Raw genomic sequence first — 22,884 nt, 5'->3', positions numbered from 1 at the left:
GCTGAGCTATGCCACTGTCAAGATGAAAGAGACATGGCAATATCTACCTTATTCAAATATTTAGAAGTAAGAAAGCCAGTGTAAAGTCATTGTTATAAAAGTGTTATTTCTAGATGTCCTTTCACAGCTAAGGTTAAATATATTTGCTTGTTTCATGGTAGTCATTTGAGGCCTTGTACCTGGTAAGTGTGGCAATCTTGAGATTTTAATTCTGGCTTTGCTCAGTTTGCTCAAATCACATGATGCTATTGATCAGTGTCCACCACGTGAGCAGAAGCACCCATTTAATACCTAACCCATTTAAATGTTTTGCTCAACATCTGTAGTCTAGATATGTTCTTACTCTGTGCCTCAGCTTTTTAGAAATATTACCCACAGCACCTTCAGATAGATACGCTGCCTCCTGTTACAATGAACAGGCTGCAGCACATTAGTGAAAAATGTATTTTTCAGTGCACTTAGTGCATCAACTAGGAATTAATAGTATACTGTACATGTGAATTTCCAGTTACGAAAATGCCTGCTACTTACGCTAAAGACAGGTAAAGTACTGTTTGAGAAATGGGCATATACTAGCCAGACATTTTTGACAGCTTTTAGGGGAGCGTTTATTATTGTTCTGATTCATACACGATTAAAAGTGAACACACTTAAAATTAAGGTCTCATTTCAGTTTGTTGCATGTTGCTGTCTTCAAATACTGTAGGCATGAAATCATAAACACATTTAGTCTTTATTACAGCAGACTTCTTAACAATATTCTCAAACCAAATACCTATCAACACACCTACTGTTCATCTTTATAGCAGTTATAGAAGCGTAATGGTTTTTAATTTCACTGTCTGGTGCCATTCTGAAAAGGATTCCCATGAGTCTGGTTCCTCTAAACATTTCTTCCTCGTGTCATCTCAGGGAGTTTTCCTTACCACTGGCTCCTCTGACATGCTCATTAGGGATCTGAGTCTTCAATCAGGTTTCTGTAAAGCTGCATTTTGTCTATGTCATTATTTTAATGATTTAATTCATTTCATGAAATTCCAATAATAGAAAAATATGTGATTATTGTTTGCACAATGATTTATTTTTTGCTTCATACTAATCAATCCTACTAGTCAACAAATAAAGATGTTTTTAGCGCTGTGTTGTTCTATGTAGCACAAGGGTCTGTACTGCATCAGCTATATATGGATGAAATGACAATAAAACCTACTTGACTTGTATAACTACATTGTGTTTGTATGGGATTGTAGCAAACTGTTCAGCTTATTTAGGGCAGCAGGCATTGACAGGGATATTAAGGAAGTATCAGTACCACACCTTGTCTCTCTCTCTCTCTCTCTCTCTCTCTCTCTCTCTCTCTCTCTCTCTCTCTCTCTCTCTCTCTCTCTCACACACACACACTCACACACACACACACACACACACACACACACAATGAAGCAATCCACTCACTACATTATTTACCTTATGATACCCTCACCCACAGCACACTCCTTTCAGATGATGTCAGAGCATTGTCAGTGGATGAGCTGTTTGTGTTTATAGGTTGTCGTGACGACCATACAGGACAAAGCATTTTCCGTTCTCCTTTAAGGGTGTGCATGTATTTTTATATGACTCTTTGCACATGTACAAGTCTGTGTGTGTGTGTGTTTATATTTATACATTTCTGTGTGCACCTGTCTCTCTGTGTGCTTGTGTGCACACACCTGATAAATACTGTGGGAATTTTGCATATCGAGGTGGTAAATTCAAAAAGGGAAGGCCAAATATAGGGACTAATTAAGAGTTTGTGTTAATATCTTTATACTTGTCAAGAAATATGAAGACAAAATGTTTTTCAGTGGAAAACCACTTAATTGCACATCTTTGATATTCAGGCCTTAGGATGAAATAAAGGTTATTATTTGTATTTTGCAGAAGAGAATGTTCTCAGTATATAGAATTCTGTTTTGTGGCTGTCAGGTTGTAAATAGGTACTTTGACCAGCAACAACATCCATATTTTAAGTTCCCCAACAGCTGCTTGTTCCCTGTTGCCTAATGCTACCTCTTTCACTGGCTTGCATGCAACCTTTGCTAGCAATATTTTTGATTCATTCTTCTGATTCTTCAGAAATAGAGTCAAATCTTCTCGCATGTATCTTTTAATTGACTGCTGTGTAAAAACAAAACCACTGTTTCTGGTGAAGCGCTGTGGTTTTTAACTTATTCACTAATTTGCAAATAAGTAGGCACCAGAGTTTCTGAAGGGATTGCTTTAGTCTAGTAGGAATAGTCTTTTTTAGAAATAAAAGTTTAATTAGTTGTGAATCTGTGTGTGAGGGAATATTGTTGAGCTCTTCCTGTTGTGGTTGTGATTGGCAGGCCAGAGAGATTCTCCCCTGTGAAACCCCGTCCTGGACAGGTGGCACAGCCTCACCCCAGTACAACACATTCCGGACAGGACACACATACACGCACACACAAACACGAAGCATGCTGGGGCCTCCTTGTGAGCCTGGGAAGGTACAGAGATGCACCAGGGTGACTTTTAGGGTCATGTCCATGTGTTCTCTGCATATACATACAGGTGGATGCATGTCTTGTTGCTTATGCACCTCTGTCCTATTTGCAGATTTCTGTATAAGGGGAAGTTGGTCAGCAGATAAGATTCTGCAGAGGAAATTGTGAGATTAATGCACAGAGTGATGACTAAGGTTTTCAATTTCTCAGTTATATAGTTTTGTCTTACTTTTGAGTCACTTTGGATAAGTAAATGTAAAAATATAGCAAGAAACATGTTATCAGTGCTTATTATGCAATTCAGTGCTATTTTACTATTGGTAACGGCTTTACATTATATTATGTTGTCCTTCCTCTAAACAGACTGGATTAGAGAAAGCAAATGTTAAATGTTTATTTTAATGACTGTGACTTGGTTGTGTATGACAGACTGACAGACTGATCTGTCACTTGTATGACAGACTGATCACTGTGGATTCATTAATCAGCACACAACCCAAAAAGTCCATCTTTAACTACAAATTGCTGACTAGTCTAAAAGATAGTATTGTTCACCCCTCAGTCACACAGTCCTTTTTCATTACTGACAAACTCTTTCCAGCCCTCCCTAGTGCAAGCTATTTGTGGATTTCAACCCCCTCAAGGGTCACAAACTGGTGGCTCTTGTGTTGAGCTGGCACACACCCCCTTCCATAATTGTTTTCAGCCACACAAATACACACAGCAGCATGCAGCAATGTCCACGACAAATGTAGTGGGTGAACATTGTGAGGGTAGAAATTTTTGTCTTGATGCTAAATGAATATAAGGAAACGGAACCCCACACCATGTAGATTTGATGGTAGCGTCAGGTATTTACAGTGGATATTAATGTGGATATTAATATTACATTGTGTGCATTATAAAATATTGAGATAAACACTTTGTTTAACCAGAACTATTAGTCTGAAAAAGAAAAAGGAAGTTAAATATTTCCCCCATTTCAGTTTTGAGGAGAAATGTGTAATATCATCATAAGCTTTGCAGAAGGGAACTGTGGCCTTTGTGAAAACTCTGCTGAATGATCGAGTTTTAAGTGATTCTGCTGTAATGCTGGAAAACAACACATTTTGTTTACATAATGTTTCTCTTCTTTTAAGCCTTCTGTCCACAACGAGACGGCGTTTTTGTCAACGAAACTAGAGATTTTTGAAAACGCTCTTCGAAGTGGATAAAATTGCGTTGCAGTGTGGCCTGTGAATCGAGGCTTTTGGAAATAATGACGCAATTGTAGTCTTGTAAAGCGTACAATAATATGCAAATGTCCTTATTTCAGACAAGATGGTTTTCGACACTGTACAGCATTTGTTTTGTTTACTCTTCGTTTTGACAGCCTTGATGAAGATTGATGTCAGTTTGCACATACTCCAGATTGCTTTTCTAATAAATAAAGAAGCACTAAGTAATTATATGTAAATAAAAGGAGGGTGGAAATTACATTTTATTAAGGCATTCTTTGGCATTTTATTTTGTGTAATAATTTGTACTAACGTTTCCTTTCGTGAGATCTGCCTCCAATGTGTGGAGGCAGAGAGCTTCAGGTCTGAAACAGGGCACTGAAACAGGGCACAAAATCCAAAAAATATGTTACCAGCCAACTAAAAGAAGTAGAGACCCTCTCTGGCTCACACACAAAATCATCAAATTAAATTAAACCAAAACTACAATACCCATAATTCTGTTATGCAGAGGACCAATGGAAAATGGTTAGCAGGACTGTGCACATAATCGGTGATAAATGTCACTGGAAATGTGGCAGTGATACATGTGTAGGGGCAATGAAATTGATGTAATAAACGAGACTCCTTACATTTTAATTATGTTTTGAGACTGTTTTGTTGAAGCTTTCTATGATTTTATGCTTTACATGCTAACCTTTATAGCACTCTAAAGCAACCAATTTTAGAAAACCTTTTCCTAAGAATATATAATGTTCTGCCTTTTTCTTTTCCGTTTACTGCTAAAAGTATGCAGACACTAGCCATCACACTTCTTTCCCAAATTGTTTCCACAAACTTGGGGCCACACAACTGTATAGAAGGGTTTTTATTCTGTAGCATTACAAATTCCCTCAACTGGAACTAATAGCGGGCCCCTATTCCAGGATGGCAATGCCCATGTGCACACAGTGAGAAACATAAAGACATGGTTTGCTAGTTTGGAGTGGAGGAACTCAAGTGTCCTGCACAGAGCTCTGAACGTAGCCCCACTGAACATCTTTGCAATGAACTGGAATGCTACTGTTCACCAGGCCTCCTTCACCATCATCAGAGTCTGACTTCAATAAAGCTCTGGTAGCTGAAAGGGCTATCCACATAGCCAAGATTCAAAATCTAGTGGAAAGCCTTCCCAAAAGAGTGGACCATTGACCATATAGTGCATCTAGACAATTTGGGCATCATGGGTTTTTATATTGAGCCTCTTTGTACTGGGAAGAGCATTTTTAAGCTGGTGAGGGAGGACCTGCTAGTTAGGGGCCAAAGTGATCCATATTAACTACAGTTGAAAGAGTCCTGTGACAGAATCCACATTGTATATTACCTTTTGAGAGATGGAGGGTGATTCAGTTCAGCAAAACACTGCTTGGCACCTAAAACAGTAGACTGTCATATTGGTGATTTATTAAAAACCTTTTCTTGTTGCCTTACTAAGGCTATGTTTGTTAGCATTCAAGAGTAAATCTGGGGTTCTGCTGGCTATCTGACCAACTGAGAGCTATTTTTCAGGTTTTATTGTATTATTTCCACTCTGATTAAGCACAAACGTGTGACTTCACTTCAGGAGAGTATGGTACCGAGGCAGTGGACTGCTTCCCTAATTGTTTCACGTGCTTGTGAATGGCATATGATCCGTTTCAGGGAAGATTTTTATCTTATATTGCCATATGCTGCTCTGGCTTGAAGCCATACCCAATACAAGCTAGCATCTCATGCAAAGAATTAGTAACTCAGGCTCCCAGGGCTGTTTCCATTTCTCCCACGCATTTCTTTCTCCTGCTCTGTCAGAGTGCCTATAAAAACATGTGTTTACTTGGTCATTATTTCCATGTTTGCATAGCAGAAGATGGAAAAACAACTTGAGTGAGTGAGTGCCAAATTGGGGCGCCAGCTTTCCTATCCCTTTTACACTTACTGAGCCTTTCCACTTCCCTATGTGTCTGCACTCTGCAATGTCAAGAGATGAACTGTGTTATTTCATTTTGCCACGCATTTAGTTCAAGCTTTCTTGTTAATAGATCACTTGTAAGCTCAGCCTTCTGAACTATATGTTTCTAAAATAAGGCTATGTATTTCTAAAATTATATTCAGGAGTACACACAAGTTTACTGATTGTGTCAGTGGATATGATTTACTTTTGCACCATTAGTCCTGTACCTACAAGCTGATTGTGTTTGGCATTTTCTGAAAATATTTGACATCTTCCTCTGTTTGTGCCTCTTTCCTCTCTTTGTGGTCCCTGGAATGTAGGTGTTGTGTTGATTTACTTATTTGCAGTTTCTTTTCCCATACTGCCCCCTGCAGATTATATTGTAGACTCTCGCCCCACATTAGAGTAGAATGAATTGAATATGACTTTATTTTACAATACACATTGCTCAGAATTCCATTCACTTGACCATACACAATACAGTTTTTTATATTATAAAAGATTATGAGCAATGAAAAGTGAAAGACTGAAAAGACTCCTTTTTATTTTATTTTTTTTTTTTTTGTATAATAAACATAATCTTTTATATTATTAGGAATATCAATTTAAGAACATAAATACAATAATGTACATGTCTAAGAATATAATAAAAAAATGATTAGTGTCATTTTCTAGGTAAGGAAGAGCTCTTTTTATAAGATGGTTGAGTAACCATGTAACCTATAATGTGTGTGAGAAGCTGTGCAATTGCATTAGATGCACAATTAACAAAATGCTGTTAATAAAATGTGAAACGTATATACCCACATTTTGCACATCACACTATTGTGTACATTTTTTTCTACTATGGTGAAAGTATTGCATGTTTTGATATTTTTTGAGAAATTATGTTTCAGATTAAACCCTATTACAAAAAAAAATCAATTACAATCTTCCATATTCTGAGAGCATTGTTTGCCAGTATTTATTTTCCTTGCATGCTTAGTACTGTGTTTGTTTTCCAACAAATCTCTTCTTTCCCCTGTGTGCAGACGTAAAAGGGCCGCCAAGCTACCGCTTCTCTTGTGGCCAGTCACCCTTCTCCGAATCCAGCATCTGGGAAAAGAAGTACTGCATCCTGACTGACAACCAGCTCATCCTGCTCAACCGCGAGGAAGAAGTTAGAACTTTTTCTGCACTGTTTGTTTGTAACTCAAATGAGAGGATAAGGGATAATGAGAGGAAAGGGTTACTGGGGCACTGCATTTTTATTTCATCTTTCCATTTTTTAAATGAGGTGGTGCTTGAGACCAGGAAGCAGTTGACTGGGGCCATTTCTTTAAGACAGATCTTTGGTTTTTCAGATTCTGATTAAACTTTCCATTCTGGAGTAAAACAGTGGCATTGATCTATAAGACTGCTACATATTAGTGTTAGTATTTATAACTTATAGAATGTTAAAGTAATACAGTTCTTTATGTTTCTTATGCTTTAATCCATATAAATTGATGGAAAGGAAGATGACAGGAATGTAAAAGAGCTTTTCGATATTTTACTTTAATATGTGTTGATATGCAGTGTCAGCTTGAGGTACATTTACTCCAAACATGTGATTAATTTTATCGATGTATAATGGGTTGAATTGAAATGCTGTTACAGTAACTAACAGTTCGCTTTCTAAGAAACTTGAATATTTAGTTCATTAGTAGCAGTCACAATACTTTTGTGAAAGTGAAAGTGGACACCCCATGTGACCTCGACCTCTGACCTTTATCCAGATGCCTGCAGAGAAAGTGCATGAAAGTCCCACAGCTTCATCATCCAATGGTCGCAGCCTGAGAAGAACTGTCAGTGTGCCCTCTGAAGGACAGTTCCCAGAGTATCCAGCAGAGGGAGCATCAATGTTGGGTGAGACAATTTATGAAATGTACAATATCTTGGCAATCTTTGCTGGAACATTTGGGCAGAGTGTTAATTGTAATTTTGGTGGGAGGCATATGCAGTTTTAGATTTTATTTACAGACATTTGGTTTTGAACTATCTGAATGATCTAAGTTTATTATTTCTGTATTCATTGGCTTATTAAAGTAAGTTCTGAAACTTGTTCTCATGACTAATATGAGTAAAGGGGTAAAAGGGGTAAAGTTTTATAAAATAGATAAGAAATGTCAGTAGTATAGACAGTACTATAAACAGAGCTTTCCTTTGGTAATTAGTTAGCTATACAACTGGAAGGTGAAATTCTCCTATATTTCGGCTGTTTGCTACTACTGTGTTGTACCATGAGTTTTGTGTAATGATACTGATGGATTTTTTTTTAGTTTTGTAGCAATAGTCACAATGAATTATGAGAAGGCAGCAGTTTCAAAGTCAGGTTTAAAGCAGGAAGTCAGAGATGCAGCGGATGCTATACAATGACATGACATAAGCCGCAAGCATTTTTGAAAAACAATACAGCTGCAAACGAAATTCAAACAGCACTGATATTTTTTCCTAAATGTTTCTCAGCCTACCGTGGGCAGCTGGATACTTGCAAGTAGGGGAGGGTTTTGGAATTTGAAAAGAAAAAGTCTGTGTTAGACATTATATCAGTCTCCGGCCCTCTCCCTTGTTCCCCTCCCTCTTTCTCTCTTCAACTATGACATGTGCATGCCTTACTGTGGCTACTGACCCTGTGGGTGCAAAACGGGACACTGGGCTTTGTGGATGAGGGCAACGGCTGAAAAAATGCCTCATACTCCTGCATGTGAGAGTGCCATTCATTTCCCCTGACCTTTTCAGGTCAGAACAGAGGGAGGGGGTTATTTAGATGTTAATGTATGTGCCTTAACAATGACTCACCCAGGACAGAGAGAATAGATGGGATTTCTGTGGCTATTCACACAAGTGGTGAGCCTGCTGATAAAAGAAGGAAAATGTTGGAATTTTCTGATAACTGTGTTTTCAAGGTCTAATTCACACACATGGTAATGTAGCAGGAGAATAGAGGTTTGTGTGTGTTTGCAATACAATATCCATTTATTATTATTATTATTATTATTATTATTATTATTATTATTAAACTTAACTTTTGATGTTTAAAGCAGGAATAATATATATAATAGTATATCTATTCTATTATTTAACTTAGAGAGTGATCGTATTTAGTGAGCAAGTATTTAGTGTGGTAAAAATGCAGTTGGGCCTTTTCACTTATTTGGCTTAGTCTGCAGGTGCTAGGAATTTCAGCTTTATATCATCTCTATAGCATAATATATTCTATATAAATAAAAGTCAAAATGTAACTAGTTGGGTGACATGGTAGGTAGTATTATCATGTCTACAGCTTTAGGAGTCATGTGTTTGATTATTAAGGTTACAGTTTTTCAGATTTTCCTCAGCAATGCTAATTTGGCACTGGCTTGAATATGTGAATTTGTGTCCCATGAAGGTGTTTAGTGTTACCAGAATCACCCCAGATGAGATGGTTACTGAAGATGAATGAATTAATGAATTATTTAATTAATTCATGATAATGAAAACTTTACTGGTTTCATTTTCTTGCTGAAAAATGTAAATTTAACTCATTATGAACTGATCATCAGGTTATAAAAGCTCCTGCAGTTGCTATTATATCCTGCAGTTTAACTCACTGAATTCATCACATCAATTTCAGGCGTATTATACATGGAATCCAAAGTGAAATTTATGCCACTTTTGCTCTTATTTGAAATTGTAAGCTGTTAAGTAGAAAATAATAGCATTTGCACCTGCTGTAGTGCACTTTGTACATTTTGTGGAAAAAGTAAGTATTTGACACTGATTCTTACATTTTTATCTGTGTGCTTTGATTACTGCAGCAGTGCTTTACTGAGCTGCAGCTTGCACGTGCATGTTTAGCAGAGTGCTGGTTTTGCTGGTTCACGTGTTAACGCTTCTTTTGTTTGCCTCAGTTCAGTAGTCTGACAGAAAAGCTGTAGGTTTGACTGATCCGGCATGCTGGCTTTTCTGCATTCCAGTGTAGGGTGAAGGACGAACAGTGCAGTAATAGACAGTGGCTCAGTTAATTAGCCAGTTATTTGGATATGTTTGGTGTGAGAGATATAAGAGAAATGATGGGCTAATATGGAGTATATGGGTGAGTTTTCAAATTTCATAGTTAGGAATTTTAGCAGTAAACTACTGTTTTAGCAATGTAGAAAAAAACTGTCTTCTTGAACTGCTTTTTAGCTATTTGTAGCTACTTTTTCTAAGTATCGAATATTTTAGGAGTGTTCAACACTGGATATTCTGCATCATTAACCATGATCGTGTGATCAATTGCATTATGTTTTTTGCAATTTAATTGTGTTTCTATTTTTACATTTTCAGAATTATCTGTATATCTAAAAACCTTAGTTCTTTAACAATGTTGGTGGGTATCTGGACATGACATTGACTGTTTTAATTGGTAATAAATAGTTCTTTATATGCAACCTTGTTTGTACCTTTACATGTTTGTACTATCTTGTGTGCACAGCTTTGAGTGTGAAGCTATTAGTGTGCTGTGACTTCAAATTCTCTGCATGTCCTCAAAAAGAAACACACGACTGGAGGGGTTATCACACACTCCTATAGACCCATTTACTAGATAATTTCACTGTATTTATAAGTTGAAACAAGTAACAAGATGTAGAAGACAAGCTTCTACTAAGCAAAATTCAATGAGGGCTGCAATATGAGACTTTCCTGTAAACCATTGACTCTGTGGTTCCATAGAGAAATGGAAGCTGTGCCGGGCAGAAACCACAGTATGAGTGGAGGTTCCCAATCACCTCGGCTGTATCCCAGAACAATATAAATAATTTATTTGTGCTGTGCTACATTTAATATCAGATATCACAGTGAGGGGAAAATATTATTTGATCCCCTAACAAATAAATGATCAGTCTATAATTTCATGGTAAGTTTATTTTAACAGTGAGAGACAGAAAAACAACAAAAAAAACAGAAAAACACATTTCAAAAAAGTTAGAAATTGATTTGCATTTTATTGAGTGATATGAGTGATGAGTGCATTTTATTTATCATAATGAATAATCATAATGAATGCAGGACACTGGCATTGAGAATCATGTCTTCTTAGACATCACATTGAGGTTTGATCCATACTGAGAAAAAAAAATATTCGCTTCTTGTTCACTTTGTCTTCATTTTGCTGATTCCAACATAGTGCCTCATTGAAGTGCTGCCAATATGTTCTGAGCTGTTCACACAGGTACAGTCATAACGAACACATAACTGTGGTCTAACAGTAGGTTTATCTCTTGTATGTAGAGCCCCATCTTATTAATCTGTAGTGTGTCTGTGTGTGTGTGTGTGTGTGTGGTTGCGCGAGTGTGTGCGTGTGTGTTTGTGTGTGTGAGGCTACTGCAACAAGAGCCTGGTGCATAAGGAGAAATAGGGGTGGGAGAAAGCCTGTGTGAGGTAGGCTGATCGAGAGAAAGGAAGTGCTCACAGTTTTGCTGAAAGGAACAGGGGAGTGAGGTTACAGCGATTGATTAAATAAATGCGGTAAAATCTCTTCTGATGGTGGGCCAAAAAGCAAAATGAGGAGAGGCCAATGCAACGAATGGTGGAACTTCAGCTGAAAGAGGCAGAAAAGGATCTTTGAAAGAGTGAGTAAGACTTCATTTGGGAGGACACAGAGATCCAGAGAGAGCAGGAGAGGAGATATGACATGCCTGAAAGAAGAGCCAAGAGACAGAGACTTTGTGAAGTGGCCTCTCATAAAGAGTTTAGTGGAACAATGGACAATTAGGAAGAAAACATACAGCCCAGTGGATGAGGGACGATGGTCACGTTCTGACTAGTGCAATGCTGACCTGGTACATTTACTGAGCAGGGGATGGGAAACAGTTGCGATAGAGGTATCTTTCTCACTCCCTCCCTCTTTCTCTCTCCCCTTTTTCTCCTCTAAAGATTCTGTTTCAAGTTCTGATCTATTAGATTAGTTTTATACCTTCTTTTCTATTCAGTGCTAGTGTTATTAAGTTTTGTGAGTCATGCTGTGGAAGGTGAACTTCTTTATCATGGACTCTCAGCCATAGTGATATCCCTTTTTTCATAAGCACAGCAAGTATTAGGCATGTTTATTGCTGAGTCATATGGCTCTTCTTTCTCAGGTTATGCATAGCTGAGAGTGTAGACACACACAAAATGAACAGAGTAGGAGTTGTCTCTGCACAGTGTGGAGACTGTGAATGTTGCAGCAGGCTTTCTCTGAAGTACCACTGAGAAAGAGAGAGAATTTGGACACCTTTTGGCAACGTAGCTTTTCAATTGTGCCGACTGATTCATAATACTATCTTCACTCTCATCACTCTGAATTTAAATGTGAGCCATGAATTTCCTAAGGAAGGAGAAAGGAGAGTCAGCTTAAATAAGTTTCAGTGCTTTGACATCCTTCCATTTTCTGTAAGACAAGTCACAGTCACACCCACTTAGTATGTCTTTGGACTGGGGAAGTAAATTGGAATACTCATGGAGCACATTCAAATTCCCACACAAATCAAACACCCACCACTGTGGGGCAAGGCAAACATGCTAATCACGAAACTACTGTGCCCTCTGGACAGAAATCTCGATACACAATGTCATTAAAGTCTGTTAGTGACACAGTATGACAGGCTACCAGGTACGGAAGATGACTGTCTCTGTTTAAATCACCACTGAGCTCCAAAGCATTGTGTAGGACAGTTTGGTAATGGAGACGGAAACTCTAGCTTCCCCAAGGGCTCAAGTAAACAAGCCATTGCCAAGTGATTCTGTTTAGAGTGCTGACGGTCCATTGCAGCTTTCATCCATTAATTTTCTGTATAAAGCATATCTTAAGTTCACCTTGTGGGTAACCTAGAGCCTACCCAGAGGACTTGGGGCAGTAGGCATGTTGGACAGGGTGCCAACTCATTACAGGGCACAATCACACACACACACACACAAACCTATTCACACACTACAGACAATCAGCTTACACCACAACTCTTTAGATTGGAGAGGAAACTGAAGTACTTGCAGGAACCCCAAAGCACTGGGAAAACATGCATACTCTAAAAACAGAGGGAAGAGACTGGAATCAATCCCCCAAACCTGGAAACTACTAAACCTCTCTGCCTCCCTCAGTTTTCCAATCGCTAATTACAAAATGGACCATACCTATTTGTGAATTTTAATCTTAAATATCTCCTATTTAGTTCAAGCATTGAAGACATAAGGACTCCTACACTCCAGGTTTTATGAACTGAGCTGGATGTGGTGCTATGGAGGTGCTGCAGATGTAGGTTGTGTCCCTGTGCATCCTTGACACACATACAGTGGATATCTGTTTCCAAAAAAAGATTTTACTGCAACTAGCCTCTTTAAAGGTGTGGCTGAAATCCACATATTAAGAATTACTACTTGTCACAGACTTCAGGGATTTAAGACAGTTTTGCATCAGTATTAAGCTCGCAGGCATCCAGGCAATTTTCTAGCTTGTCTGTCATGTTTTTATAAAGCATATAACTCAGAGTCCTCTTTAGTGTATCTGCCATATAGCTATAGCATGTGGGTGTGTGGTCTGTGTACTTTGCCATACATTTATTCTATTTTTAAACTCAAATAAAAAAGCATGGTTTAATGATTTTAAACAAACAAAAAAGCTGGTAAAGCATAATTGCTTTCAACTATTTGGAAATGCCAATTCAATATTATTTTGTTTATTTATTAGATTAATGTTTTGAAATCATTAAAAATTATAAATAACAAAAGAAAAAAGAAAAGAAAATGTAATAAGGAAAAAAAAATCTGGGTATATCTGAGATCTACAGCTCTGGGTACCTTGGCACCCTGGAAGTAATTTAGGTCTCTAGCATCATATGTCATCATAAGCATCATCTGTATCATCACTATGGCTAGATATGTTGGTGAAGACATATGAATAACTAGTGATCATGTCTTCACAGTCATTTGCTGATGTCACCATAGATATGTTGTGGAGATGTGTCCAGACACACAGGAAGTAGTTTTACACATGTGTTGTGTGTGTTATGACATCACATCACAAGTCATTTCTCTTTTAACAAAAAATGTGTTGATTTCAGTGTGGTTAAATTCTTACAGCATCTCTAACAGTGCAGCCAAATATCACAGCTTTATATCACATAGTCTTACAGAAACAGCTCTTTTGCAGAGCCTCATGTGGTGGAAACAGAAACCGATTGAAAACTTAAATTTTCTGATAGCAGCATTTATTTAACATTTATGTAAAGAGTCTTGTAAACGCTTTGTAAAGATCAATATGTTTTCCTTCAAGGTACAAGTTTTTCTGCAAGATTGCCATTTCTGGGTTATTTAGGATACATTTGGTAGGGAGATGTTATCTGCCAAAGTATCAGGCCTTGGAAGTATGGAGTGGCAGAAGCCATGAATCACAGTAAAACCCCACATTGGCATTGTAGTGAATTTCGTAACCATGTGCTGAAGCCCAAAGCATAGCCAGAGAATAATTAAATATCATTAATACTGAAAATAGATTGAAGAGTTTGTGTTGTTAATTGCATGCCCAGATTAATAAAATTGAATAGGGACTTTCATGATAAGTGTCTATTAGTTCATGTCTGTCACTAGTCTGTATAGAGGTGCACCGGAAGCATCTCGGACACTGGCACTTTAAAGTGCCTTTTTCTTAGCTTGGTGTGTTTCTGGGTGTCAACAAAACCAATTATCATTGTCATTATTAAGCTTTATGCATGTCAGATCAGATTATCATTATCTGTTTTGAATAACTGGCAATTTGACTACATTTTTCTAGAACAGAATATGAGGGATTTGCCAAATTTAAAATTGCCTTAATTGGCTGACTAATTCAATTGGCTACACGGGTCAATTAGATTAATTAGTGCATAACCAATGGATTTGCTGAATAAAAAAACGAACATTACTGTATATATGTTTTATTTTACATTTAATGCCACCACAAACATTTGTGTGACACAAAATCTGTTTTAAAGCTGATATTGATACTGGTAATACCAGACTAACAGAGATAAGTTCTCTTTTAATTCTTTAAGTGTCGCAGCCGGGGGCACGGTGGCTTGGTGGTTAGCACGTTCGCCTCACACCTCCAGGGTCGGGGTTCGATTCCCCCCTCCACCTTGTGTGTGTGGAGTTTGCATGTTCTCCCCGTGCCTCGGGGTTTCCTCCGGGTACTCCGGTTTCCTCCCCTGGTCCAAAGACATGCATGGTAGGTTGATTGGCATCTCTGGAAAATTGTCCCTAGTGTGTGATTGTGTGAGTGAATGAGAGTGTGTGTGTGCCCTGCGATGGGTTGGCACTCCGTCCAGGGTGTATCCTGCCTTGATGCCCAATGACGCCTGAGATAGGCACAGGCTCCCCGTGACCCGAGGTAGTTCGGATAAGCGGTAGAAGATGAATGAAGTGTCGCAGCCTTGTTTTGCCAATCCACCCAGACCTATTGTGGGTTTAAAATGTGGAAATGTCTGTCTTTATTATTTCTGGGGATTTGAAAGGATATAAACCAATAAAAAATTGTAGTTGTTTTTTTTTTTGTTTCTTAAATTATCTGCCATTGATCATGATGTTGGCTATAAACATACCACTTATAAGAGAAAGGCCACATGAATTAAACAGGTTTATTTGTCTTTAGCTAACAATTATCTTTCCTTCTAATCATTGCTTTTATCCATTCTTTCTTTAGAAGTATCCTCAGATCGCTCTCCCAGACGGAGGAGCATCTCTGGCCTTGGCAGCTCTGACAAGAACATCTCAGTGGATGGGCCCAACTCCTCTCCCTTCAAAGTGCCAGTGAGTAACACTGTGTCCCCCTTCTGTCAACAACTAATGGAACCAGATTTTTAAGAGCTCGAAAAGTTGATTTAAGAAGTTTTTAGTTTAGTTTAACCACTATGCCAGAAAGGTAGAAATACCAGCATTGTTGGCATGGTGAGAATTCTGGCTCTGACACTTCCTCAACCTCAGCTACATCATACAAATTCATTAATGGTTCAACTAGTTTTTTATTCTCCGACAGTTATTATTTTTGATCGTACCTGGCCTGTATTATATATCTATTTTATATTAAGAGCTAAGAGATAGAGACTAAGCAAGTTGGGAAATATTTTCATATTCAAGCCACTACATTAGATTTAAGTGATGAATTATGTGTTTGTCTTTGTCAGACAGCCTTAAACATAGTGCTGTATGAGTCTGTTCTACTAGTAAGTATTGTTTCTTAAGTGATTCTTGCCAAATTTTCTTTGCAATCAGCTTGATTGCAAATCTAGTGTGTTTAAATCATTAAGGGAGATTGTGGTAATGGCCATACTGAGCATGCTGAACACTCTTAGAGCAGGTTGTTGTGAATTCTTCTACTTTCGGCTTTTCCTGTTAGGGGTCGCCACAGTGAATCATCTGTTTCCACCTAATTCTATCCTCAGCATCCTCTACTCTCATGCAATAATCTTCATGTCCTATTTTAATACATCAATATATCTCATGTCTGCCTCATGTCTTTTCCTCTCTGCTACAGTCTCTAACCCATATAGCAGAGCTGCTCTCACTACTGTCTTTTACACCTTTCCTTTGGTTCTTGCTGACTCTCTGTCACACAACATTCCTGACACTTTTCTCCACCGACTCCATCCCACCTGTGCTCACCTCTTCACCTCTTTACACACACCTTGTAACACTTTAGGTTGACCCCAATACTCCTGCACCTTCTTGACCTCAGCCCCCTGTTACCTCACTGTTCTACTTCCCTTCACCTTGTTGATTCGCATGTATGTCTGAATTCCTCACAACATTCTTCCTTTTTCAACTTTCACCACTTGGTCTTTTCTATCTTTCCTCTCGTCTTCTTCCTGACCAGCAGAGATATCTTACACATCACTATTTGATGCTGTCTGGCTACACTCTCTACTACCACCACTTTGCAGTCACTAATCTCTCTTAGATTGACTCCTCTACAATGAATCTTGTCTACTCCTACCTCCACTTTTAGGGCCTTTTTACACCTGGTCACTTCATGAGTTTTCTCTGATCCGATAGCTATCTGATTTGTTAAAACTGTTCCATTTACATTAGGCCACATAAATCAACATAATATCAATCCAATCTTTGTACTCCCACCCAAAATGCAAATATATTTTACATCATTTCCAGGGTACGCTTTGGTGTATGTGGTTTTCAGAATGCAATCAAAAAGAAGACGAAAAAACTACGACGGTTATGCTACAAAAAACAAACCCTGCGTGTCGTCCATGTTATTTGTTTCTGGCGTGATGCACGACTCGTGAGTCACTTGCGAGTGACGTACTTCCGTTTGGGAGGAGTATAGCGCTGACGTATGTGGCTTGAACAACCACATTCATTTACACCTGTCCAGTTTCATCTGAAATGCGTCCCAGACCACCTCCTGAAGTGGTTTGAACGATCAGATTTATATCCGTCTCGAAAACGTTTCGGAGGGCATTTACACCTGGTCTTTTTACGATCGGATAGCTATCTGATCACAGAAAACGCATGAAGTGACCAAGTGTAAAAAGCCCCTTATATGTAACTCTATGCTGCTCTGGCTAGATTATGCACTTGACTTTTCTAATGATCTTCAATGGTGGCATATTTTAGTAGTCCATTTAAGTTCAAAATGAATGAACTGGAATGATCTATACTTACCTCTTAAGTTTTAAATTTGGCTTGACATGAGGGAATGTGAAGTGATTGGCTCTTCCATAAGGTAAAAGTCATAATGAACTAATATACATGGGATGCATGATAGGGTCTCGTCATAGTTAAAGAAGGTATAGGAAACCAGACACTGGTGAAACAGTTAATCAGGGGTTTAGCTGAAGCTGGAATGTGCCAGGAAGTTCAGTGACCAGACGACCTGAATGAACCATGCATTAGATTATACTGTAGATATAGTCCATGGAAAGAGCCAGCTGAAGACACTTAACAAGAATAGATTTGATGTGGCAAAATGGAATTTGTTCCTCACACACTTAAAGTATTATAGAAGCTGGTCAGACAAGGCCTGACTGTCAGGTATTTCTATTGTTTGTCTTTCTTTTACTCTGTGCTGTTTTGTCCCATGGATTCTCTCTGCTTTCCTCCTCTGTGTCTTTGTCACCTTGCCTATCCTGCAGAGTGCATTTTTCTCTCTTGTTTCTCTCTCATTATGCTCATGCATGCACATTATCTCTCACCGAATGATTTTATTGCTTTTACTGAAGCTCTGTAGTGCTTAAATGAGTCTTTCATGCCCAGTCTTTCTTTTAACTGTTTGTATGCATACGCAAGATGGTTGCTGTGCATATCCTACAGTTTGGAAGGAACCTAATGTGATGCTGCCAATTGGTACAATTTCATTTTAATTTTGTACCTATATGAGCTACAACTGTAAAGTAATTTATTGTATAATAATAATTATTAAATAATTAATAAATAATAAATAATAATTAAATAATAATTTAATAGGAGCTTTTTCACAGTGGCCACTTACTCAGTGAGTACTTATTAATACTGAATTACACAGAATACAGTTTACATATGTAGACATTATATTTTTGTCTCTTTCTCCTTTTCAATCAGGGTTTTTTCAGTAAGCGACTAAAGGGGTCAATCAAAAGGACAAAGAGCCAGACCAAACTGGACCGGAACCCAAGCTTCAGGCTACCATCACTGCGGCCTACTGAGAATGACAGGTGCAGCATTTGCTTTGCCTACTGTTCAAAAAAATGATATGTTTATGATCTCTCCTGTTCTGTGGCATGCTCTGTACTTAAGGAAATCTTACAACATAAAGCTGTTATTGACATTTTATGAGTAATATATAATGTATATTCATACATTATACTCCTTTAATGAAGGGAATATTATTGTAGAGCTAATGACCTGTCACTTTGTCACTTGTGCAACATATAGTCATATTTAATTTCCTGTAAGAAAACAGATCTGCTTTACTGGTTTGGTTACTTGGTACTTAGAACAATACAGTCTTTTGTAATTCTTCAGACTGGGTGATACTGGAGATACTTTAACTGATAAATTACTTCAGAAGGCTAAGAGAAGATCTTGAAAGATTGACACTTGTAGTTTCTGAGTTTGGGTCTGATCACCCAAGGTCTTTACTGCCACCTTATGGAACAATAATCTGCATCAGTTTCAGCTGTCTATTCTATTGCAGTTCTGATTTATTTTATCATTGTTTGAAACAACAAAACATTTTTTACCATTTGAATACAACCATTTAATATACTAACTACACTGGAACATGTTATGAATAAGTTCTACTAGCCTTACCGTTTTGGTTTCTGTGACGGCCCTAATGAAAAGAAAGCGGGATCAATACTTATTTATACAATTCTGAGGACTTCAAAATAGTTTATTTAATTTTGTTTCGATATTTTCAAGGAGCAGGAAAAAATACCATTCTTATACATTTATACATTGATGTTGCAATAAAATAAATACTTTTAAGTCTTTCTTGAGAATATGTAAAGAATGAAATCTTTCTTCCTTGAATATGTTCATAAATATATGCAAATTGAATAAGGTTTGTTAAATTAGTTTTGAATATGATTTGGTGTAGACTTTCAGCTTTAATATTATTTACATCCAAATTAGGTGAATGGTGTAGGAATTGCAGCACTTTTTATATATCCATCAAAAACTATATTTTAATCAGAAATGATCTTTCCCGGAACCTTGAATTTACAGTTAGTAATCCAGAATGCTCTTGAAGAATAGAATAGCACAGTGAAATTCTTTCTTCACATATACCAACTTTGGTGGTTGGGGTCAGAGCACAGGGTCAGCCATGATACACCATACCTGGAGCAGACAGGGTTAAGGGCCTTGATCAAGGGCCCAACAGTGGAAGATTGGCAGCTCTGGAGCATGAACCCCAATCCTCCAATCAACAGCCCAGAGATGGGAAGGCTGATGTATTTCAAAAGGCTGATGTATTTTATAAATTCAAGTGCTAAAATATGCAGATGTAACACCATCATTGTGCAGCATCACTAATCAGTGCTTAATAAACCAGTAATTTATTTGTACGCCAGTAACTCTTCAGTAAATCATCTTTCCACCCTTAATTAAGCTGCTTTAATAATAACTCTCGCTCTCTGTAAACATTTTAATAACATCTCTTTGTAGAACTCCATTTCTGAGGGTAATTTTTAGAACAGATATACTGTTGGCTTTGGCAGAAGTAGTAGTAGGCGTTACAGGTGCCACAAGTTTAGACTGCGTTCGCGTTCTTTCTGAATTCTGCAGTGACAGTCGAGATGCGCCAAGACCCATAATGACAATCAGAAAGCAATAACACAGTCGGTTTATCTTGTTCTCCCATTCCTAATACTTACTCTGTTTGGTGTCCTTCCCATCTTTCTCATGATTCATAACAATCTGCTTGTGGAAGACTTCCTGTGTTCATTTATATTTACAAGACCAACTCTATTAATAATCGAGGCTGTCTAGTAAGTAATCTTGTCTGGATCTTAGTGTGCTAGTGAGGTTTGTATGATTATTATTGTGATTTCAGTGTGTACTTGAAGAAATGTCAGGTTTGATTTAGGAACTGAGTCATTAGTACCATTGAACTCTGGAATTATGTCTGGCTGGTGGTGCTCTTTGTATTCTTAAAAACATATTAAACTGCAGATATGTTTAAGTATGGTGTTTTAAGGGCATCTATTAATTTGTTACAGCACTAGCAAATGGGCAAACCATAACTAATGACACTGGAAATTTCTAGAGACTTTGTTTATAAACATTATGAAGTTCATTCAAGCCTTTATTGCAGGAAATACCAGAGTGATTATTCAGGCCAAGATATTTTTAAAGAGACTGAATGGAACCAGACAGAATCTGTGGTGTACATGAAATCTCTACTAGGTCACTGAGGTCATTCCTGTTGACAATTATAAATTTATTAAGTTTTTGTGAGACACTTCTCTTTTTGTAGGACTACTGTGTACAGACACTTCTTTAATAAATAGTGAGGTTTGAATGTGCTGTGCAACAACAGCTATACAGTACATGTTGTGCACACATCTCATTTCAAACTCCTTGGCCACCACTCCTCTTAGAGTCATCCCCATAGTGACACTCTCCTGAGCTTCAAGTGCATTTCCCTTGTTTATCAGCTGCTGCTCAGCAGGATGGTGAAGCATAGTCACCTTCTTGCCACACCTATATTGCACTGTAGGTTCCAAGTGATATGGAGCAGGCAGCTAAAAGGCATTTATTTCTGTAAAGAAGATTGTGGATTCCACAGAATAGATGTGCAACTGATATGCTCTGGGGAGCCTCCCTCAAGTGGATCTTTAGTTGCTTTTCGTACGTATTAGCTTTCTCTTCCTGGAATACAGCAAGGTCCAGCTATATTACTGAATTTCCAGCTGTGTGACTGATATTTGATGAAATAAGGGGTATGTTTGAACGTTTGAGAAGATTTAAGTATTAGGTATGTTTGAAATATTTGTGTTCATCTTTGAGTGTTCTCTGTTTCTTCCTCCTACAGTCATGTAGTTTGCTTAAGTACAGTATTTTTGTTTTGTAGTCCTTTGGACAAAACTGTTTTCCTTTTAACCCTCAGTGTCTAATGATTATTTACAGGGACAGAATCATATATAGGAATTGGATAAAATTATTAAAATAATTTAAAAAATAATGCACAATGTCATTGTTCCAGCTAGTTTGCTAATGTTTGAAGATTGTTTATTTTGAGCAAATCAGTTGAACATGTTTGGAATGGCTATAGGTCCCGAGGCCTGCCCAAGCTGAAAGAGTCCTGTTCACATGAGTCTTTGCTCAGTCCGAGCAGTGCTGCAGAGGCACTAGATCTCAGCATGGAGGAGGATGTGTACATTAAACCACTTCACAGCAGTGTGCTGGGACAGGAGTTCTGTTTTGAGGTATGGCCTCTGCAATTTCTTGGCATTATTTCTTATCATTCATAATATTCATATTATCATGTATACCACTCAAGTTTTTAATATGTTATTATTTTCTTATGAGACTTATTGAAGTCTAATTTACTCTTATTTGGTTTGTTAACTGACATCGCTTCAACATTCTGTCATAATATCTTAACTTGTTTTGAGATGTATGGATTATGTATGGATTTCTTTAATCTTGATTCTTATCCAAGTGCTTAATTTGAATAAGTGCTTTTTGCATATTTCTGTAGGTGATATACTCAGGGGGCAGTAAGTGCTTCAGCTGCTCCTCAGCTTCTGAGAGAGACAAATGGATGGAGAACATCAGGAGAACTGTGCAACCAAATAAGGTGCCTATTGCTTTTTGGTCCAATCTTCTTTAAGTATTAATTCCCTTTTCACTTTAGTAGATAAAACGCTTCCCGAAAGTTTTATTGTGCATCAATCATCCTTAGGACAACTGCCGGCGTGCAGAGAATGTGCTTCGCCTTTGGATCATTGAGGCGAAAGACTTGCCACCCAAAAAGAGATACTTCTGTGAGCTGTGCCTTGATGATGTACTGTACGCACGTACCACAAGCAAAGTGCGCTCAGATTCCCTATTCTGGGGTGAGCACTTTGAGTTTGGTGGTCTGCCTGCTATCAACAGCATTATTGTGCATGTATACCGTGATGCTGACAAGAAAAAGAAAAAAGACAAGAGTAACTATGTTGGACTGGTGAACATCCCAGTACAGGCTGTGAGTGGACGCCAGTTTGTGGAGAAGTGGTACCCAGTGAGCACACCCACCAGCAGCAAGGTGAAAGGCGGCGGCCCCTCCATCCGTATCAAGTGCCGCTTTCAGAGCATTGCAATCCTGCCCATGGAACTCTATAAGGAATTTGCAGAATTTGTTACCAACAACTATACTATGTTGTGTTCAGTGCTCGAGCCTGTTATTAGTGTGCGGAATAAGGAGGAGATGGCCAGTGCACTTGTGCATATACTGCAGAGCACCGGCCGGGCAAAGGTACATGTTCTTTATTCTCTCTTGCATTCCTGTTACTTTGTTTGTCTGTCTTCATTTTACAAACCCTTGTCACTTTGCCTCAGGACTTTCTGACAGATCTGGTCATGTCTGAGGTGGATCGGTGTGCAGATCATGATGTGTTGATCTTCCGAGAGAACACGCTGGCAACAAAAGCCATAGAAGAGTACCTCAAACTTGTAGGTCAGAAGTATTTGCATGATGCCCTAGGTAAGAAACAACCAT

General features: G+C 38.1%; 1 protein-coding gene across 5 annotated transcripts in view; it reads left to right on the top strand.

Annotated features, from left to right (window-relative positions):
- rasal2 (RAS protein activator like 2) overlaps window positions 1–22,884 on the top strand; it is a 55,310-nt gene that overhangs the window by 13,100 nt on the left and 19,326 nt on the right. For 3 of the 5 annotated variants that reach the window (XM_060873944.1, XM_060873943.1, XM_060873941.1), the window contains exons 2-9: window positions 6,722–6,849; window positions 7,448–7,577; window positions 15,385–15,491; window positions 18,276–18,388; window positions 21,454–21,607; window positions 21,883–21,981; window positions 22,087–22,641; window positions 22,725–22,869. In XM_060873944.1, the coding sequence (XP_060729927.1) occupies window positions 6,722–6,849; window positions 7,448–7,577; window positions 15,385–15,491; window positions 18,276–18,388; window positions 21,454–21,607; window positions 21,883–21,981; window positions 22,087–22,641; window positions 22,725–22,869 (1,431 nt within the window). Of the gene's footprint in view, window positions 1–6,721; window positions 6,850–7,447; window positions 7,578–9,618; window positions 9,787–11,081; window positions 11,558–15,384; window positions 15,492–18,275; window positions 18,389–21,453; window positions 21,608–21,882; window positions 21,982–22,086; window positions 22,642–22,724; window positions 22,870–22,884 lie in introns of those variants that run through there. The other 2 variants (XM_060873946.1, XM_060873945.1) reach the window with 2 other exon arrangements.

This window comes from Tachysurus vachellii, chromosome 7, assembly GCF_030014155.1.
Source record: "Tachysurus vachellii isolate PV-2020 chromosome 7, HZAU_Pvac_v1, whole genome shotgun sequence".
NCBI lineage: Eukaryota > Metazoa > Chordata > Actinopteri > Siluriformes > Bagridae > Tachysurus > Tachysurus vachellii.
This window is presented reverse-complemented; position numbering and strand designations above follow the sequence as displayed.